The sequence below is a fragment of the Lissotriton helveticus genome, chromosome 4_1, assembly GCF_964261635.1.
Source record: "Lissotriton helveticus chromosome 4_1, aLisHel1.1, whole genome shotgun sequence".
Lineage (NCBI taxonomy): Eukaryota > Metazoa > Chordata > Amphibia > Caudata > Salamandridae > Lissotriton > Lissotriton helveticus.
This window is the reverse complement of record NC_136063.1, coordinates 1,535,103,844-1,535,120,451: the sequence shown is the minus strand read 5'-3', so window position 1 is coordinate 1,535,120,451 and position 16,608 is coordinate 1,535,103,844. Positions and strand designations below refer to the sequence as shown.

The 16,608-nt window shown below is 47.3% G+C and overlaps 1 protein-coding gene across 2 annotated transcripts in view; it reads left to right on the top strand.

The window, feature by feature from the left end:
- Nucleotides 1-876: 876 nt before the first annotated feature.
- Nucleotides 877-16,608, top strand: part of PIEZO2 (piezo type mechanosensitive ion channel component 2) — a 1,179,452-nt gene continuing 1,163,720 nt past the window's right edge. For both annotated transcript variants that reach the window (XM_078688152.1, XM_078688151.1), the window contains exon 1: nucleotides 877-2,111. In XM_078688152.1, coding sequence (XP_078544278.1) covers nucleotides 2,048-2,111 — 64 coding nt within the window. In that variant the 5' untranslated portion in view covers nucleotides 877-2,047. The remainder of the gene's footprint in view (nucleotides 2,112-16,608) is intronic.

The window sequence follows — 16,608 nt, the reverse complement described above, 5'->3', positions numbered from 1 at the left end:
CAGACGGTGTCCATGAGATGTTAAACCTATAAAAAACGCGCCTAATAGGCATAATAAATAAACAGATACTGCTTCCCACATGATTTGTATTAGAAGACTGAAAGTGTAATGAATAGGCGATGGAGGTTAAAACTAAGCAACTTGAAGCTGGTGGAGTCGCTGAAGCGCACATGCAGATATAGCTCGTTCTCAAACGAATGTATTTTATCTTCCAATGTTACGTCTTTTTTTTTGTTTCATTTCAAAATTTTAGGAAGTTCACTTAATGGTAATGGGGACTTTGAGCAGCGTGTCTATTCAATACTTGCCTTACTCTATTTCTCGCGTGCATTGGATTGAAGAAATAGAAACGAATTTCGAGAAGTACGACAGTCAGAAAGCAGGAAAACTTCAAAAGAAAGGAAAGGTTATACGCAAGCAAGTGAAAGCCCAACAGGCTTGCGCTGATGTGCATGTAGAAAAATACGCTTTAAAGATCTTTTTAACATTAAAATATACATCACCAAGAGAAGCAGCACAACACCCTTTTGGTCAGGCGTTTGGGAGGCTCAAAGGTTTGCCCGAGGGAACTTGTACTGAACAATACAAATCTTGGTAACGAACGTGTAACTGAGGTAGTCCGCCAGGCCATAGGGCGGCGGAGTCAGGCTGTGGTAGTGGGCTGTGCACGTTACTCCAGCCCCGCGGGTGCCTGGCACACGCCTGCAGAACACTCACGGGATGGAGGGACGTCTCGGCTGCCAGTTTATGCTGTTCCCCGCCCAATCCCGGAGCCCGCCCTCTACGGCCGCTGATTGGAGGATAGCTCCCGGCCGCCGCCCGGGCACTGGAGCGGCGGCCTGCCACTCAGCGGGGTGGGGTCTGCTGTAAAGTTTCATTGAAGGCTGGGGAAGCGGGGCGGCTCAAGAAACAACTGCAGCGGGGCACGGCAGCCGGAGGGCAGCAGACGCCTGGACATTCAGGGCGCACCTCGGCAACGCACCACTGGGGGCAGCAGCAGCTCAGAGCCCAGCGGTCAGGGCGAGAGATGCTTGAACCCAAGGAGCAGAGGGAGCTTTCTTGAGCAGGCAGCGGTGGTGCTCCCGGAATGAGCCCTGTCCCGCACGGTGGGAGCAGCTGGAGGCATGCGGAGGGGAAGAAGTGGTGGCAGTTTTATGCGCTCTGTACGGAATCCTGACTCATCCCGCGGCATCGCACCTCATCCTGCATCCTTCATTACCTTTTTTCCCGCCCTGAAGTTATAAACCACATCATTTTACCGGCGGCAGACAACCTTTCGCAGAATCTCAACGCCGGTACAGTCTTCTAGCGCATCGGACAGCACCGTCCATGTATTAAGGTGGCGCTTAACATACCTACAACTAAGTGAAATAAGGTGGCACTAAATATACCGCCGGCAAAATACCGAGCACAACTTCTGAGCGCCCATCGGATCACACGCCCCAATGGTCGCCCATCCCAAGGCATAGGACTACCCTGCATGCGGAATACTGGACTGGGGGAACTTTGGGTCACATCACCCTCAGGAGAGCATCTTTCACGAGCCAGGCGACCCTGGCAATTCCGCCTGAAGCAACCCGGCCACGGAATCTGAAGGCGCTTGGATCACACCGCCTTAGCATCAATCCGTACTGAACACCGTCCGTAAATTTTACCGCTTATTTGGATCACACAGCCCCGCTGGGATCTAACGTGTATTTTTGCCACCTTCACCAACTACTGGATTACCCGTGAGCCCATTCTCACCTGCCCGACAAGGGAGATGCTTATGTGCTAACTGTTCGGTGCAAGGTCAACCCGCGCGTCTTACCTGCCCCGCTGTGGGAATGCCAAAGACGCCCTCGGCCGGCGGGCCTGGCGATGCGTCCATGGGCTGAGACGGGCGTGCGGGTCCGGTGAGGGGAGGGTCCGGCGACAGGTCATGCCGAGCAGCTCTGGACCCGAGCAGGGGCGGGCGCACCGGTGATGGGACCGTGGCTCTGACACCCCGGCTGCACCGTGTATATTTGTGTTTTGATTTGCTCTCAGTGGAGTCCCTCTCGCAGTCATGGCTTCCGAGGTGATGTGCGGTCTGATCTTCAGACTGCTTCTTCCAATGTGTCTTGTGGCTGGTAAGTCTGGGAGGTATTGGGGCGACAGATGTCCTGTGGTGTTTAACGTGCTTGAAGCGAACCATGGCATGCTATCTACACACAAAATCACAGACACCGGCAGCCAACAAGAGCATGACTCATTTTTAACATGTAGAAACCAATATGAATGTTTACCTGTAATACGTGATGACACGCTGCACATGCAATTACCGAAACTTTTCTGAATATCTGTGCATCGCATATGCAATATTATTCTCAAATATCAGCGTTGTAATAGTAACGAAGGTCATATGAGCAAGACCAGCTATTATTGCGTGTAATATTACGCAATATGACATGGTCAATAATAATAATCAGCTTCACATTGTTTACATTGTGGAATGTCTCGTGTAACTTTGAGTAATATATCTCAATATAACCTGTGTCATTAACTATGTTAATATTGCTGCTCTTTTTTATAGGTAATATGTCTTTACACTATAATACATGTAATATTCAGTGGCGCAACACGGGCCCCCGTGGTGTAGGTGGCCCCCGAGCTACAGGGGTCCCCTCAGCGCAGTACTCTGTCCTGAAAGCTCCGGACTAAATCCGGAGGGTGGGGCCCTACATGTACTTGCAGGGGACCCCCCTCAATTTTCGTTACGCCACTGGTAACATTACATAACATTATACACGAGATAAGGCTATTGTTAATGGCGTACTATATTGCCCAGTATCAAAGTAGTGGGACAGATCAGTTATTTAAACCCTCTCCACTGAATGATCTGCTTATATGCAGTTCCCGGCATTGCCGACTCGGCCTTCGATTCTCCAGAGAAAGTAAAAGTGCGCACAATTAAAATAGATAATATTAGCTCTTATTTTACAGGGCTTCGGAGGCGAGGAAGTGCGTCAAGCAGCGCTATCTACAATAACCCGTTATTATCCTGGTATTATCTGATTTAATATCGCAGACATTTTATGTGATAAATGACTGCCCTTTATCATGCCAGTAATGTCAGTGCGCATCGTCAGGGTGATGCGCCTGTGCGTTCTGACGTGCGCCTGCCTGTGAGCGGTATCCGGGGATGCTGAGGCCAGGTTCCTCCTCGTCCCAATGAGCTGGATCATATCTCTAATCGGTGGACTTGAGCTGCCTGTGGTGCGAGCCTCGCTCTATTGCCTGTGGCGGGTCACTTGCCGCCGCTTAACAGAGGATGCGCCATGCGCGTCGCTTCCAGTGGTGCAGCAGGTGCAGTGGCACAGCCTCACAGGGGCCAGATGCGTCAGGGGCCGGGTAAACCCTGATAACTATTGCATTTCACAGTTCAAACAGCAGCCTTGCTAGGGCATATGATGCACTTGCTATGCGCCGAACAGGGGCGAGGACCAACAAGTGCTTCGACGCCTCGTCAGCGGTAGTAATCGCTATATCAAATGCAATTAGAATACAATACCGATTAAATGAGTTATCTACAATTACAATCGAGGGTGATACACGCCTCCTCACGCCCGCCACAACAGCCCCAGGGCTCTCTGGACCCCAGCAGTACCCCTGCTGCATAACCCCACACACCACGCACCTCCTTGCAGCCACCAGCTACGCGTGCCCCGGGTCTGGGTGGCTTACACACACCCCGCGTGCGGGACACTTCACACACTGCGCTCACTTGAACAGTAGCAAGAGATGTCCTTCTCATGACCAGCTGGAACTAACTCCGTAGTACGCTGTGTAAAATATTGCAAATAGGACAGGGCAGTTCAAATGGTGGCTTGCAACTGTTGTTTTTACTGCGGGCGAGGGGCGCGTGAGTAGCCGAGCCCTTCTGTGGTATATCGAGCCCCACGCTGGGATTATGGGATACCTGTTTATGTGAAACCGTCCCACATCTGTGGAATGGTGTGCAGAACCCAAGACGGCTTCCAACCCAGGGCACGAGAGAATGGCAGCGCGCATCGAGCTGTGCACCTTTCTGAGGGAGCACTTGTGCTCGGAAGTGAGATGCGGCGCACTGACGAGCATGTTACCGCTACCACTCTTAACGAAAACGGGGGTATCACCAGCCATGTTCATTGGGGTGACGCAGTCTGTTGCCGGCGCTTCTACTCGCACCAGGTGCACACCACAAATACATTTTTCGGGGTGAATATTGTTTCCCGGGATCTTCCGGTTTCGATGTGCCACTGACTTCTTGTGTGACCTGGGGCATGGCCCGAACATCACCATGGTGTCCGCTGTCCAGTACTCTCAGACCCACTATAAGCCGTCCTTAGTTCGCTGCAGCGGTTGTCGCTTTTGGAGAGCTGGTCACACCCAACCAAGGTGTGCTTACATGTCACAGCCCCGTACATGTCCACCTTGGCACAAATGCCAGCCGGGCCGTGGTGGGTAAGATTACCCTCTGGCACCCGCCAGACTCACCCCCAGGGGAGGTGGGGGTAGAGATACATATTGTGTGGATTGTTTATACCTTGAGAACTCCCCACGGCTGTCTGCTGACCCGCGGGACGGCGACAGACGCCACCTGTCCTCCTGGAGATGCGCGTGCCGCAGCGGGAGGCCCCTTCGGCTCTGGGTCCCTGTGCGCGCGGGGGGCTCGAGGACCGCGCCTCGCGCCCCGGGACGAGTGTTACTCGCAGGTGAAAGCACTCCCCGCCGAGGGCACGAGGACTACACAGCTGGAAGTGATGATGATGGTGCACCATCCGCGGCTGTGTTGTAGGCGCGCGGGTGTGAAGGACACCTCTAGCACCCCCACACGCATGCAGTCACTTTCTTTTGCGGTTTTCTCGGTCCCCGCACTTCGTTCTCCCTCTACAGTGCCTCACATATACTCCCGTTTTTACCCCCCTTGCTACCTCCCTTCTTGCCTCTGCCTCCAGGGCAGGGCTGAGAGCAACTGGGCTCCCGCGTGTGCTGCAAGCGCAGGGGCCTTTCCTAGTTAGTTTGGCGCTAGTGGATGTTCCTGCACTTTCCTCCCTCACGCACACACTATATTCCCCCTACTGGGGGTAGGGGGAATATAGTTCCGCCCCTCATCCCTCTTGCCTAAGATTCGAGCTGCGGCTGCGCTGCGGGCCTCGGTGCCCCAGGTGCAGAGTAAGTGCCTGAGCCTTCCTTTCTCTTCCCCTCTCTCACTCACACACTTTCCTTCCGCACTTAGCTCACACTCACCGTGCTGCCCCGAGCGCGGCGGTGCCTGTGCTCGCTGCTGATAGGGGCTCCGCCCTGCCAGGGCCTGCCAGCCCGTCTGCTGTCGGCAGCTTGAAGATAACAGACATCCCCAGGCAGCAGCACGCGCGGGTTTCTTTGGTATGCTCGAACGGACGAGCATTGACAATGCTTAGTTGTACACCGTTCCTTTCACACGTCCTTTAGGCACTATGGAGGTGTAGGGGCTGTGCATTGGATCCAGCTTTGCTGTGACCAGTCAGTGTTTGGCCTCTGATGCCTCTGGGCTTTGTGGCGTCTGACAGTGTCTGAGCTGACAGGCGTGCTTCTGTGCCTTAACTAGCAGTCCTGCACTTTTCGTTTAGCAGGATCTGTATACTTATTTCTTTATGCTGTTGATCGCTTTTGGGACATTTGTAATTTCAATTGCAGTGTCTCCGAATGAGTTCCTCTGTACCTCGTATGAGGTGCATTAGACTGAAAGGGAGTGTTCCATCTCCTGTGAGGGGCCTGTCACGGTGCTCACAGAGGCTGTGTGCAATCACCCTGCAGGATCGCAGGCGTCTCTCTGTCTCTGTCACCGCCTTCACATCTCGCATGTGTTCATTGTGTGCCCCTGTTCAATGCGCTTAGGTTTCAGCAGGTATTCTGAAACGTATAACGCCCCCACTCAACTGCATGTGATTTTGTGAGGCCTCAGTATTTAGCTTCCCAGTGGAAGTTGTTCATTTAGTAAGGCACTCGTTTAGTTTATTAATTTAGTGATCTTCCTAGTGGAAGTGGTGCATTTAGTGAGGCACTTGTTTAGATAACGAATTTAGTGTCCTTCCCGGTAGAAGTGTTTTTTTAGTGAGATTCTAGTTTAATTTACTAATGCAGCGTCCTTCCTGATGGGAGTGGTGCATTTAGTGAGGTACTTGTTACGTTTTACTGGTTTAGTGATCTTCCCACTGACTGGAAGTGATTCATATAGGGCCAGATGGACATGAACTTCCATTTGCGATTTCCTAATAGTGAATGTTTGTGATTCGCTTTTAGGAAATCGCAAACATCTATGTACAATAATGTGTTTTACTCTGTTTGCGATTCCCAATGGTTCGCAAGGGACCTGCCTCATTAATAATCATGAAGCATGTCGCAATTTGCAACCCATTGGGAATCGCCAGCACTCTGATTTGGTGGCCTGCTGGGGTCAGCAGACCACCATGTCTGTGATTGCTTTTTAAATAAAGCAGTTTTTTAAATTTTGAAATGCATTTAAAAAAGAAGAATGAAAAGTTTCCTTTTCATTTTTTAAGAGCAGACAGTGATCTGTGGGACCACTTCTTGCTCTTAAAAAATGTTGGCGCCCACATTCACAATGGGGAAGGAGCCTCTTGGGGACCCCTCCCTGTTTGTGAACGGGTTCCCACCTCCTTCACGGAGTCGGTAAAGATTTATACAGTTTGAACTTGACCAGAATTGGGTATCAGAGCGCTTTACATAGCACCAGTTCCATTACATGAGCACACATTCATTTTTGTTAGGCAGGGAAGATTAAGTGATGTGCCCAGAATCACAGGATGTTCAACCTCATTGCCGAGATTCAAACCCAGTGCCCCAGATTCGAGGTCGACCGCCCTAGCCGTTAGGCCAACTTCCATCCCCACTTTCTAAAGAACAATTAAACAATAAGGAAATAGATGAGGTTTTCGAGGTATCGGTCTTGTTGGTGTATACATCAGGGTGTGAAATAGGATGTTATATGTCTCTTATGACTATTCCATGAGGAATGTCTAATCATAATTGAATCTGTGGATTGTTAAAATCTTCCTGGTCAATTACACGAAAAAGGAAGAAGCTATTGAAGAGCTTGCGGAATTGGTAAATTTCCAAACGAGTTATAAGGCTCTGATGTTGTAACCTTTAGAGATTGTCTGAAACTTGTGTTCACAATCAACAAGGTACTCCTCCTTTGACAAGCCGCTGTCACTGCGACGCCCATCTGCGCCTTACCTGGACCACGCTCCCCCCTTTCCTCAATTACATGCAACACAAGAATTTATTGTAAGTTGTAAACTAAATGGAATTATAATTACATTTGAAACAAATGTGGCCAGTTATATAACAAGTCCACCCTTGAACTGTTTATATTTGACTTCACTTTTCACAAAACCTTGTTCACCTTTCCATCATTAGAGCACTCTCTCTCTCCCCTTGCACGTTCTAGGAGTAACCACTGTATACCTCCTAAATTGTACGAATTTATGTCCTTTCTGTGAACTTTATTACTATGGAATTAAAAAATCCCTGTTTGAAAGTAATTGTTTTGGTTGTTGCACTTCTAGAAAAAGGAATGCATTAATACAGTAAGCCGGAAGCTTGCGGCTGTAAACTTAATTGACTTAAATAATGATTGCAGATTGGTGCTTAGATCACTTATAAATTAGGTTGGAGATCATTGTTATTCATACCATATTGTACCCAGGTCCAGGACCATTTTTGGGTTACCCTATTTTTGATAATGGCTGTCACTGCAGTCGGCATCCAGTGTTGAGGCTGAAGTACAATCGCCAATTCACCGGTGCTTGTGCTCGCAAAGGTTGAACCAGGCACAGAGTGGAACTCTCCTCCGATACGCCGCTATCACTTCAGTCGGAGTTTGTGAAATTACATGGAGCATCACACTGCTCCACACCCACGGTCTGTGGTTAATCCAGTGGTGATTGGTTATTGTTGGTTATTGATAGGGGTGGGCGGAATTTGCATAATTGTGTTACGCAAAGCTCCGCGAAACGGTAAAAAATCTCAGCAAACATGCAGAAATTCCGCAAACACGCGGAATTGCTTGTTCGCAATGCTTTTTTACTGTTCGCAATCGCTATTTGCGGGCTCGGGGGAAATATCGCGTGAAAACGCATTTGAGAACGCAAACAAAGAAAACATTTCACGAAGTCGCAGACGGCAGAATTTTAGGCAATGTCACGTTTTCCGCAGAATGCGAATTTACCACCCAGGCCTAGTTATTGAGATTACACTTTTGCTTGAAAGGAAACTGTTCCATGCATTTATTCCAGTGATTCTATGGTAGATTGAATTAATAGGAGTTAGGTGTCATTGTTCCGGAGCAGTATGTGAGGTCATGCAGATTTTTGGTGGGATTAATAGATGAACTAGAGGAGAGCCGTTTTTACTAGACTGCAGGAGTATGGTTTTCAAAGAAAAGGTCACCTTTGAAAGGAAGAGTTGACAATTTGCAGAAATACAATAAAATAGATTGAAACAAATACATATGTGCTCCAAGAGATGAGACATGCAGAGAATGGAAAGGAGAGCATCATTCAAAAGAAAAAGTTGAGGCAACAATTGAAAGTTTTAAATCACAGTCAGTTTCTCATGCAAGAGTTTTGGAATACTGAGGAGTCTTTCTGAGATAGCATGCAATCTGATGATGTAGACCAGCCAGAATCATGTGAACAGTCTACTAAGTTAGCTAGCTTCCCGCTTGATATGATTTACTTAGTGAGGTAGACACTCACTGTTTCATCATGGCTGTGCTTGAGTGGCAATTCCTCGAAGTAGTACTGCGGGCGGTGAGGCGGGCAGGGGAGGGGCAGGGTGAGGTAGTAAACTCCGGCATACGTCTGAACGGAGTTAAGTAAACAATTAAACTAATTACATTGTTCGTGCTGCATCGCCATTTGGCGTTGCAGCGTGTGCAATGTGATTCATTTTATTTATTTATGCCAGAGTTTACTACCCTCCATCCTGCCCCTTCCTGCCCCACTGCCCGCACTACTCCCTCGTGGAGCCGCCACTGTGTGCTTCATATAAACATGTTTCTGTGTGTTACAGGAAGTGATAGAAAATGAGGCTCTATAAATTCAACTTGTTGGTGCACTATCACTTCCTGTAACACCAGTGCTTTAAATGGGCAGGTACTCACCGGTACGGAGTACCAGCAGTTCTTGTATTTGTCACTCTGAGTACCGGCACTTCTCTACTGCCCGAGGAGAGTACCGGTACTCATTAAAAGGTCGGCTCACTGGCTGAGAGTGCTAATGTATTATATAGAGGGGGGTTTTACCCAATAAAGTCACTAGGGACCTGGGCGCTGTATGATGCAAAATAGGGGGTCCCAGTGAGAAGGTATCTCAAGTACACAAACAGAACCGCTTTAAAACACACAATATTAAGAAATCACAAACTAATAATTCAACACACTGTTATTTATTCACAAAGTGCTTGTTCACATTTCTTATGACAAATTCATAACAGAATTGTTATAGTGCCCCAGGGAAAGGGAGGGTGGGGGACGGTGCTTGTGTGGAAAGAGGATGTGAAAGGTAAGTCATTGTGACATTAATATCAGTATATGATTATTCAACAATCAATACATCTGGCTTCAGACCTCTGAGCCAGCACAATGGATGAGCTATTAATGCTCAAATTCGAAAAGAAACCATGATAGCGATGCTACTAATTAATAATTGGAAATGAGGGTTGCATCGACTGGTGAGTGGTGATAGCTGTCGATGTTTCGACCCCAAATTGATACTGGTAGGTATACGTCACACCTTAGAGTGGGGTCTTCATCAGGACGAAGGAGCCCTGGGGAACACTGGTTTCTCATGGAAAGTTGGGCTATAAGCTCACAACTGGAACGGGAGAATGGGGAGTGTCACTTGATCCAAATGGGATTGCCAGGATCGATATGTATCAGATCCAATAGATTCTCTTGCGAAGAATCACTAGCAGATGAAGAAGAAGACAGGCTAGCGATCCACACGGTGCCAGCCAGCAGCTCCTCTCAGTGGATCATTCTGACAGCTTTAAAGAGATTCAGCTAAGTCAGATATTCATTTAATAATTTCCTGCTGCTGATCGACATTTACCACGTTTGTTACAGAATTGGTTAGGGTGCTCCAGCATGGCAGAGGGCCTTGCAAATGGGCACACTAGAGTTGTCCGTCTATGCTGAAAATGCGCTACATTTTGTCTAAACTAGCAATTTTGCTGATTTATTAGTAGTGCAAAGTGTTTCACATCCCTGCTTGACAGTGACTACGAAGCAGCACCCTTTATTTTCTCAGCACAGTTAGACTTGCCAAGTCAGAAATAAGTCATGTGATTATTGTTCCCGCTGGAGAGAGGTCAGAATTTTCTCTACTGGCAGTTTTCACTCTCACCATTAACCCCTTCGGGGCTGATGACGAGCTCAGCTCGTCATGAGCGTAACCTGCCGTACGCTCATGACGAGCAGAGCTCGTCATGTAACGCGGTAATTTTGAAATTGCCGCGTACAGAGGGAAAATGCACCGCATGCATGCGGTTAAGTAGCGTAGAGGGTTAATATGCCTCCTTCAAAAAAGCATATTGTATGTACTGTATTGTATGTGGATAGCTCAGTGAATTGCTGCTTTTGTCACAGGGATCCCTTTGTTACATGTGGTTTGGCTGCACCTGAAGCTGAGGTTTGGTGGAGGGGGCTGATTTTCTTTTTTAGAAATTAAATAATAGCTTCAAAAGCACCTGTTACACATCTAGTTGTTGCCTGACTCTCATAAATCCACTGGATCTATGAAAATGTCACACATAAGCAATCTGAAACCTTGACAGCTCTGGGGTCCATTCTGGCCCTGTGCTGTCAGCCACATTTCCGCTATCCTCTGCATTTGCGCAAACACAGGAATCATGGCAGTCCCCTGGCAGTGGCAATTAAAAAAGCCATGGTGAAGAGTATAACATGGCTTTTAACATACCGGAGTCTTTGTGTGTCTGCTTATGTTTGTGTGTTTGCCTGCATTCATATGCCTGTTTTTTGTAATGAAAAAGCGAGAGAGAGAATCAAGACACTCTCAGGAGGTATTTTAAAGAAAATGGGTGGCACTTTGTGTGTACATGTCTGTGGCGACAAAGGTTCATGAATAACGTAGTAGGGAGGGTTGGTGGGTGAGCGAGTGGATGGATGAGTGAATAGATGTATGGGTGAAAGAGGGAGGATGATTGGATAAAAGGGCGGATGATGGGTGGATAAGTGAAAGATTGGATGGAAGAATGAAAGGGAAGGAGGATGGATGAAAGAGTGGATGATGGATGAGTGAAAGGAGGGATTTAGTGAAAGGGTGGATGGAACGAAAGGGTGGATGGTATAAAGGAATGAAAAGCTTCATGGATAGATGAGCGAAAGGATTGATGAGTGAGCGAAAGGGTGGATAGAGAGATGGATGGGTGAAAGGATGAATGGATATGTTTAACGGTAGATGGATGGATAGGTTTGGATATGAAGGGTGGACAGACGGAATGGTGAAAAACTGAATGATGGATGAAAGACTGAATAGACAACAGAATGTAAAGGGTAAATGGTGGACATCAGCAGGTAAATGGTAGGATGAAAGGATGAATGGATAGATCGATGGAAGAGACAAGAGATATCTTCTGGGGAGGGTCATGATGAGTTGCTTCATTTGCTTGTTGCCATAAGAGCTTCGGTTTGATGTGGGGGTATTTTCAGTTTCTTCCTACTCTTGTGCTCAAAAATATATAGTATTGCCCCAAACAACAGCAATTAACAGTATGGCATTAAGAAGGTGCAACTATTGCAAAAAAAGTAAATGTTAACATATCATAATAATAATAATAATAATAATAATAATAATAATAACATTTCTCTTTCATTTTGTGTAATGAGTTAACCTGCTTTGTTTATATAAACACATTTATCATGTGTTTTGGTGTGTGCTGCAACTTTTATGGAAGTTGTTAAGTATCATTATGTCTGGCCCTTATGGGATGAATGTCGTGGTAGAAAGGCACACGTCCTTACTCGGGCCGGAGAAGGCACCATGGGTTGCGCTTACAACCAGCCGCGGCCGGCAGTGGAAGTACCTGCAGGGCAGTGACGTGGGGAGGGGGAGGGGCAGGGTGGGGGGTAGTAATGTATGGATTACGGAGCTTCCCAGGTAAGTAAACATTTAAATAAATAAAACAAATTTCGTTGAGTGCACTGCATCCCCAAATGCGATGCAGTGCGCGCAACGAAATTCATTTTATTTATTTAAATGTTTACTTACCTGTAAAACTCCGCAATCCATACATTACTACCCCCCACCCTCCCCCTCCCCACGTCACCGCCCTGCAGGTACTCCCACTGCCGCCCGTGGCTGCTTACAACTTGCCGATGGAGGGCGGTGTCTTAGGGGCCCGTGTGCCACTTGGATCAGTGTCTGAAGGGCTTAAGTGAAAAAAAGTGTAGGGACCCGAAGCTTTTCATCAGAGTACATAATCGATGCTGCTGAATGCTGGGCTATTAAACCCCAATACTGCCTAGCCTAGTGCCTCTCTCTTCCCGCTCCCTATACTTCACGTCTCTGTATCTCACCAGGCCCGGTTCTAGCGGGTGGGCCGGGTGGGCCCGGCCCACCCAAAGATGAGCCTGGCCCACCCAAACAGGAGCCTTGGCCCTCGCAGTGAGGGCTTGAAGGCAGGCGTGCGACGCACAGGTCTGCGTGTCAGCCCAGGGAGACAGCTTCCCAGGCGCACACACACACACAGACAGTTTAAGATTATCGCAGCCGCACCAAAGTACTTAACAGGTCTTTAAAAGACCATTAACATGTTAACTAGGCTTTGTTTACTTTTTTCACCCCTTCATATCTGCATGGTGAAAGGGGACAAATCCTTTCTTTGACAAAGGTAACCTTTTGTAACCTTTGCCTACGTCCTGCTGCGTTGATATTTCTTTTTCTATGCAGCGCAGGGGAAAAGTGGTCTGTTTATTCCTAGTCACCCCCTGACCCCTGCAACTGCTTATCACATAAGGCTGTGACACAAAGTATGACTAATGGAGTAGGTAAGAGAATGTGTTACCCAAAAAATTCTTTTTAAAATCTGCACAGGCCCAGCAGGACACATACTTCGTATGTGCTTCATTTAAACAGTTTTTATCATTTCATCATAGCCGATGCTGGTCAACAATAAAACAATACAAAATGGCAATGCCCAGATAAAGTTGGTGATTAATGATCCTGCTTTAGAGCAATCGTTTGTCTGTTAGTATTTTTTAAATGCAGACGCACTGTATTTTATGTGGATAGCTCAGTGGGTTACTGCCTTTGTCACAGAGATCCTTGTGTTACTTCAGAAGTTACAATCCTAACAAAAGGCAGTGAACAATGAACTGCCACCAAAGAGCTGCAAACAAACATGAATGGTATAATTAGAACTTCGCTTTTTTTGTTTTGTGATATAGTTAGAACTTCCCTAGTCTTTTCATTATTCTAATGTTGCTAAAATGAGTATGTTTGGGCAGATATACATTTTTATCAGTAAAGCTGACCCCCATGGAATACTCTTTAAATCCTAAGGTTGTGTTTCCCCAGACCAAACCCTCTTAAAATATACTACCCACCAGAATGGATGACCTATGATTCCTACACCTTGTAATCCTGATTGGCTTATGTGACATTCCCTGTAGACTGATTTACATACTTGCATGATTCATTGTCTCTGTAAGTGTGTGCGTGGTGTAAAGTACTGACACACACTACATTGATATGAGCAGCGTTATACAACAAATTAAATGCATATGAGAGAGGGGATACGTAAACATGAGGGGCGCTGGTGGAGGGTGCCAGTGAGGGAATCCGAGGAGGAGGTAGTGGGAGGGGCTATGGAGCGATGAGGGGCACTGTTGGAGGATGACAGTGAGGGAATCCGAGGAAGAGGTCATGGGGTGGAGGGGGAAGCTAGGGAGAGATGAGGGGCACTGGTAGAGGGTGGTAGTGAGTGAGGGAGTCTAAGGAGGAGGTCATGAGGGGGATGGGCTACAGAGAGATGAGGTGCGCTGGTGGAGGGTGGCAGTGAGGGAATCCGAAGAGGAGGTCATGGGGTGGAGGGGGAGCTAGGGAGAGATGAGGGGCACCGGTGGATGGTGGTATTGAGGGAGTCTGATGAGGAGGTCATGAGGGGGAGGGGCTACAGAGAGACGAGGGGCACTGGGGGAGGGTGGCAGTGAGGGAATCCGAGGAGGAGGTCATAAAGGGGAGGGGCTATGGGGAGATGAGGGGCACTTGTGGCGTGTGGCAGTGAGGGAATCCGAGGAAGAGGTCAATAGGGGGGGCATGGATGGATGAGGTACACTGTTGGAAGGTGGTAGTAAAGGTATTTATGGAGAAAGAGGTTTTTGGTGCAGCGCCAAAAAAGACTTTTGCATCAGAGCTGAAGCCGGCCCTGTCATGGCCTTTCTGTTTTTGTTTATTTAATTAGCAGTCGGGCCATAAGGGCCACTGTGGAACATACTTTAAAGTGTGTGCTAATTATATTTATTGCTCTATTCAATGTTTTAAGTATGAAGGGGATTTTACTAATGTTTTTACCGGGAGATGGTGCCTGACAAGGGGCGGGGCCCAAGGTCATCTGTGAGATAAGGTGCACTGGAGAGGAATAGTGGCTAATCAAGCTTGTAAGGGAGTGCGTTGAAGAGTCCGTGGTCAGGTGGAGGTAGTAATGAAGAGGGATTCTCCATGAAGGCTCACACAGAGGGAGCCCGAGAAGTGTCACTTGCCTGATACTCCCACCTCAGAAACCTCCTCTTCCCATCAAAGGAACATTACATAGAAAAAATACTTTTTGTGAGTGATAACATTAAAAAGAGATTTGGAAAAGAGCGAGTTTTACTGGGCCTTGTAAGACTAAGAAGAGGTAAAGCAGGGCCCTGAAGCAGGCCTGCCTAGACATATATGCGACAAATCGAGCCCGCAGTGGCCCACCCAAATGCGTCCTTGGCCCACCCAACTAAAAATTCCTGGAGCCGGGCCTGTATCTCACTCTTAGGGGTTCTATTTCATTCACCTTTTCTCCCGTGGTCGCTGTTTCTCCACCTTTCTGTTCCTCATTCGTTTTCCCCTTTTAGCCTTTCCCTTTCTTGTTCTGGGTCAAAATCTGCTTTAAAAAAGTGCCTGTCCCCAAAAGTGCGCGCCAGCACCCATCATCTGCAATTTGCAAACATAGACGCAAATTACACAGTGGACGCAGCATTCGCTGGGCCTCCTTGCTTAGGGCTTTGTTTATGTGTTATTATGCTCCAATGGTTGCTTACAAGCATTCGTGAGAAATTCACACCTATGTAAGGGGCAAATCAGCTACAAAGAACGGGAGGTCGGTGGATCAGGCCTTGGGTTTGTGTGTGTGCCCGGGCCCTCCTCTCTGGCACCTCCCACCTCAGAGAAGGGCGGTAGACACGCTCCCATTCACTGGCGAGGCCGCTTTTGTAAGAGCGTGACCTGGAACAATCTCTACACTTGCTAGGTCTGTTTGTGATGTGTCCAGTGGGGTTAGCCACAGCACCGGGCGCGTTGGTAAACGTGCCCGTGGCCCTGTCTTAAAGAGGCTCTTCGAAGAACTGACCGTTTATAGTGAGTTTAAATCATTGCTCTGTTGTATCCTATTCCTAAAGGTCATCGGTCGTCTCTTACCACCTCGCCACACCCAATCTTATTTGCTTTCATTTTAGAAGAAGCTGAAAGGAATCAGCGAGAAAACAGGACAACATTTACTCAGAGAGCCAAGATATATTACATTTGCCATCCCTATAAGTAGGGCGGAACACCATGTTTCAGTTCTTCTAAGATTCGAACAAGCACCACCTGCTCTATTTAATGAGAAAATAGCTTCTTCGAATCAAAAAAGGAAATCTTTATTATAACTTCTTTAATACTGAAGGCAGAGAAAAAAAGCGTGCTGCCTCTTTGGCAGGTGAAGCCCTGTTTAAGGAAGAACGATTTACTGGCCTTCTTTTATATCGGCGTTTTCCTATTTATTTATTTATTTATTTATGCGTTTTTATATAGCACATACTTTACCCAGAGGTGTCATAGCACTTTACAATAAAGCCAAGGAAATTACATATGGAATAAGAGCAACATGGTAGCAGGTACCACTACTTATATGTACAACAGTTACTCATGGTAAAAGTTACAGATTAACAAGTTACATACTCACTCGAGACTAAATATTAAGTAAAGGTGGAGCGATTAGGGTTACACAAATACATAGTTCATATTTACAAAATTGAGACAGAGGTTCGTAGAAGTTCTCATGTAACAATCAGGGTCATGACCTGGGAAGAGGTGGTGTGGAATACCGGGTAGATTGGCGAGGAGAATCATTGATAGAAGTGTCTTTGGAAGAGAAGAGTTTTAAGATCTGCCTTGAAAATCCGGATAGAGGCAGTGGTGCGAAGGTTTGGAGGCAGCGAGTTCCAACTTCTAGTCACAGTACCTGAGAAGGATTGTGCCATTAGTCTTTCCCTTTTAAAAGTTGGAGGCTCTAGCAGTAGGTTTTCAGCATTGTGTGAAAGTCTGGAGCCGCCTGATATTTTGA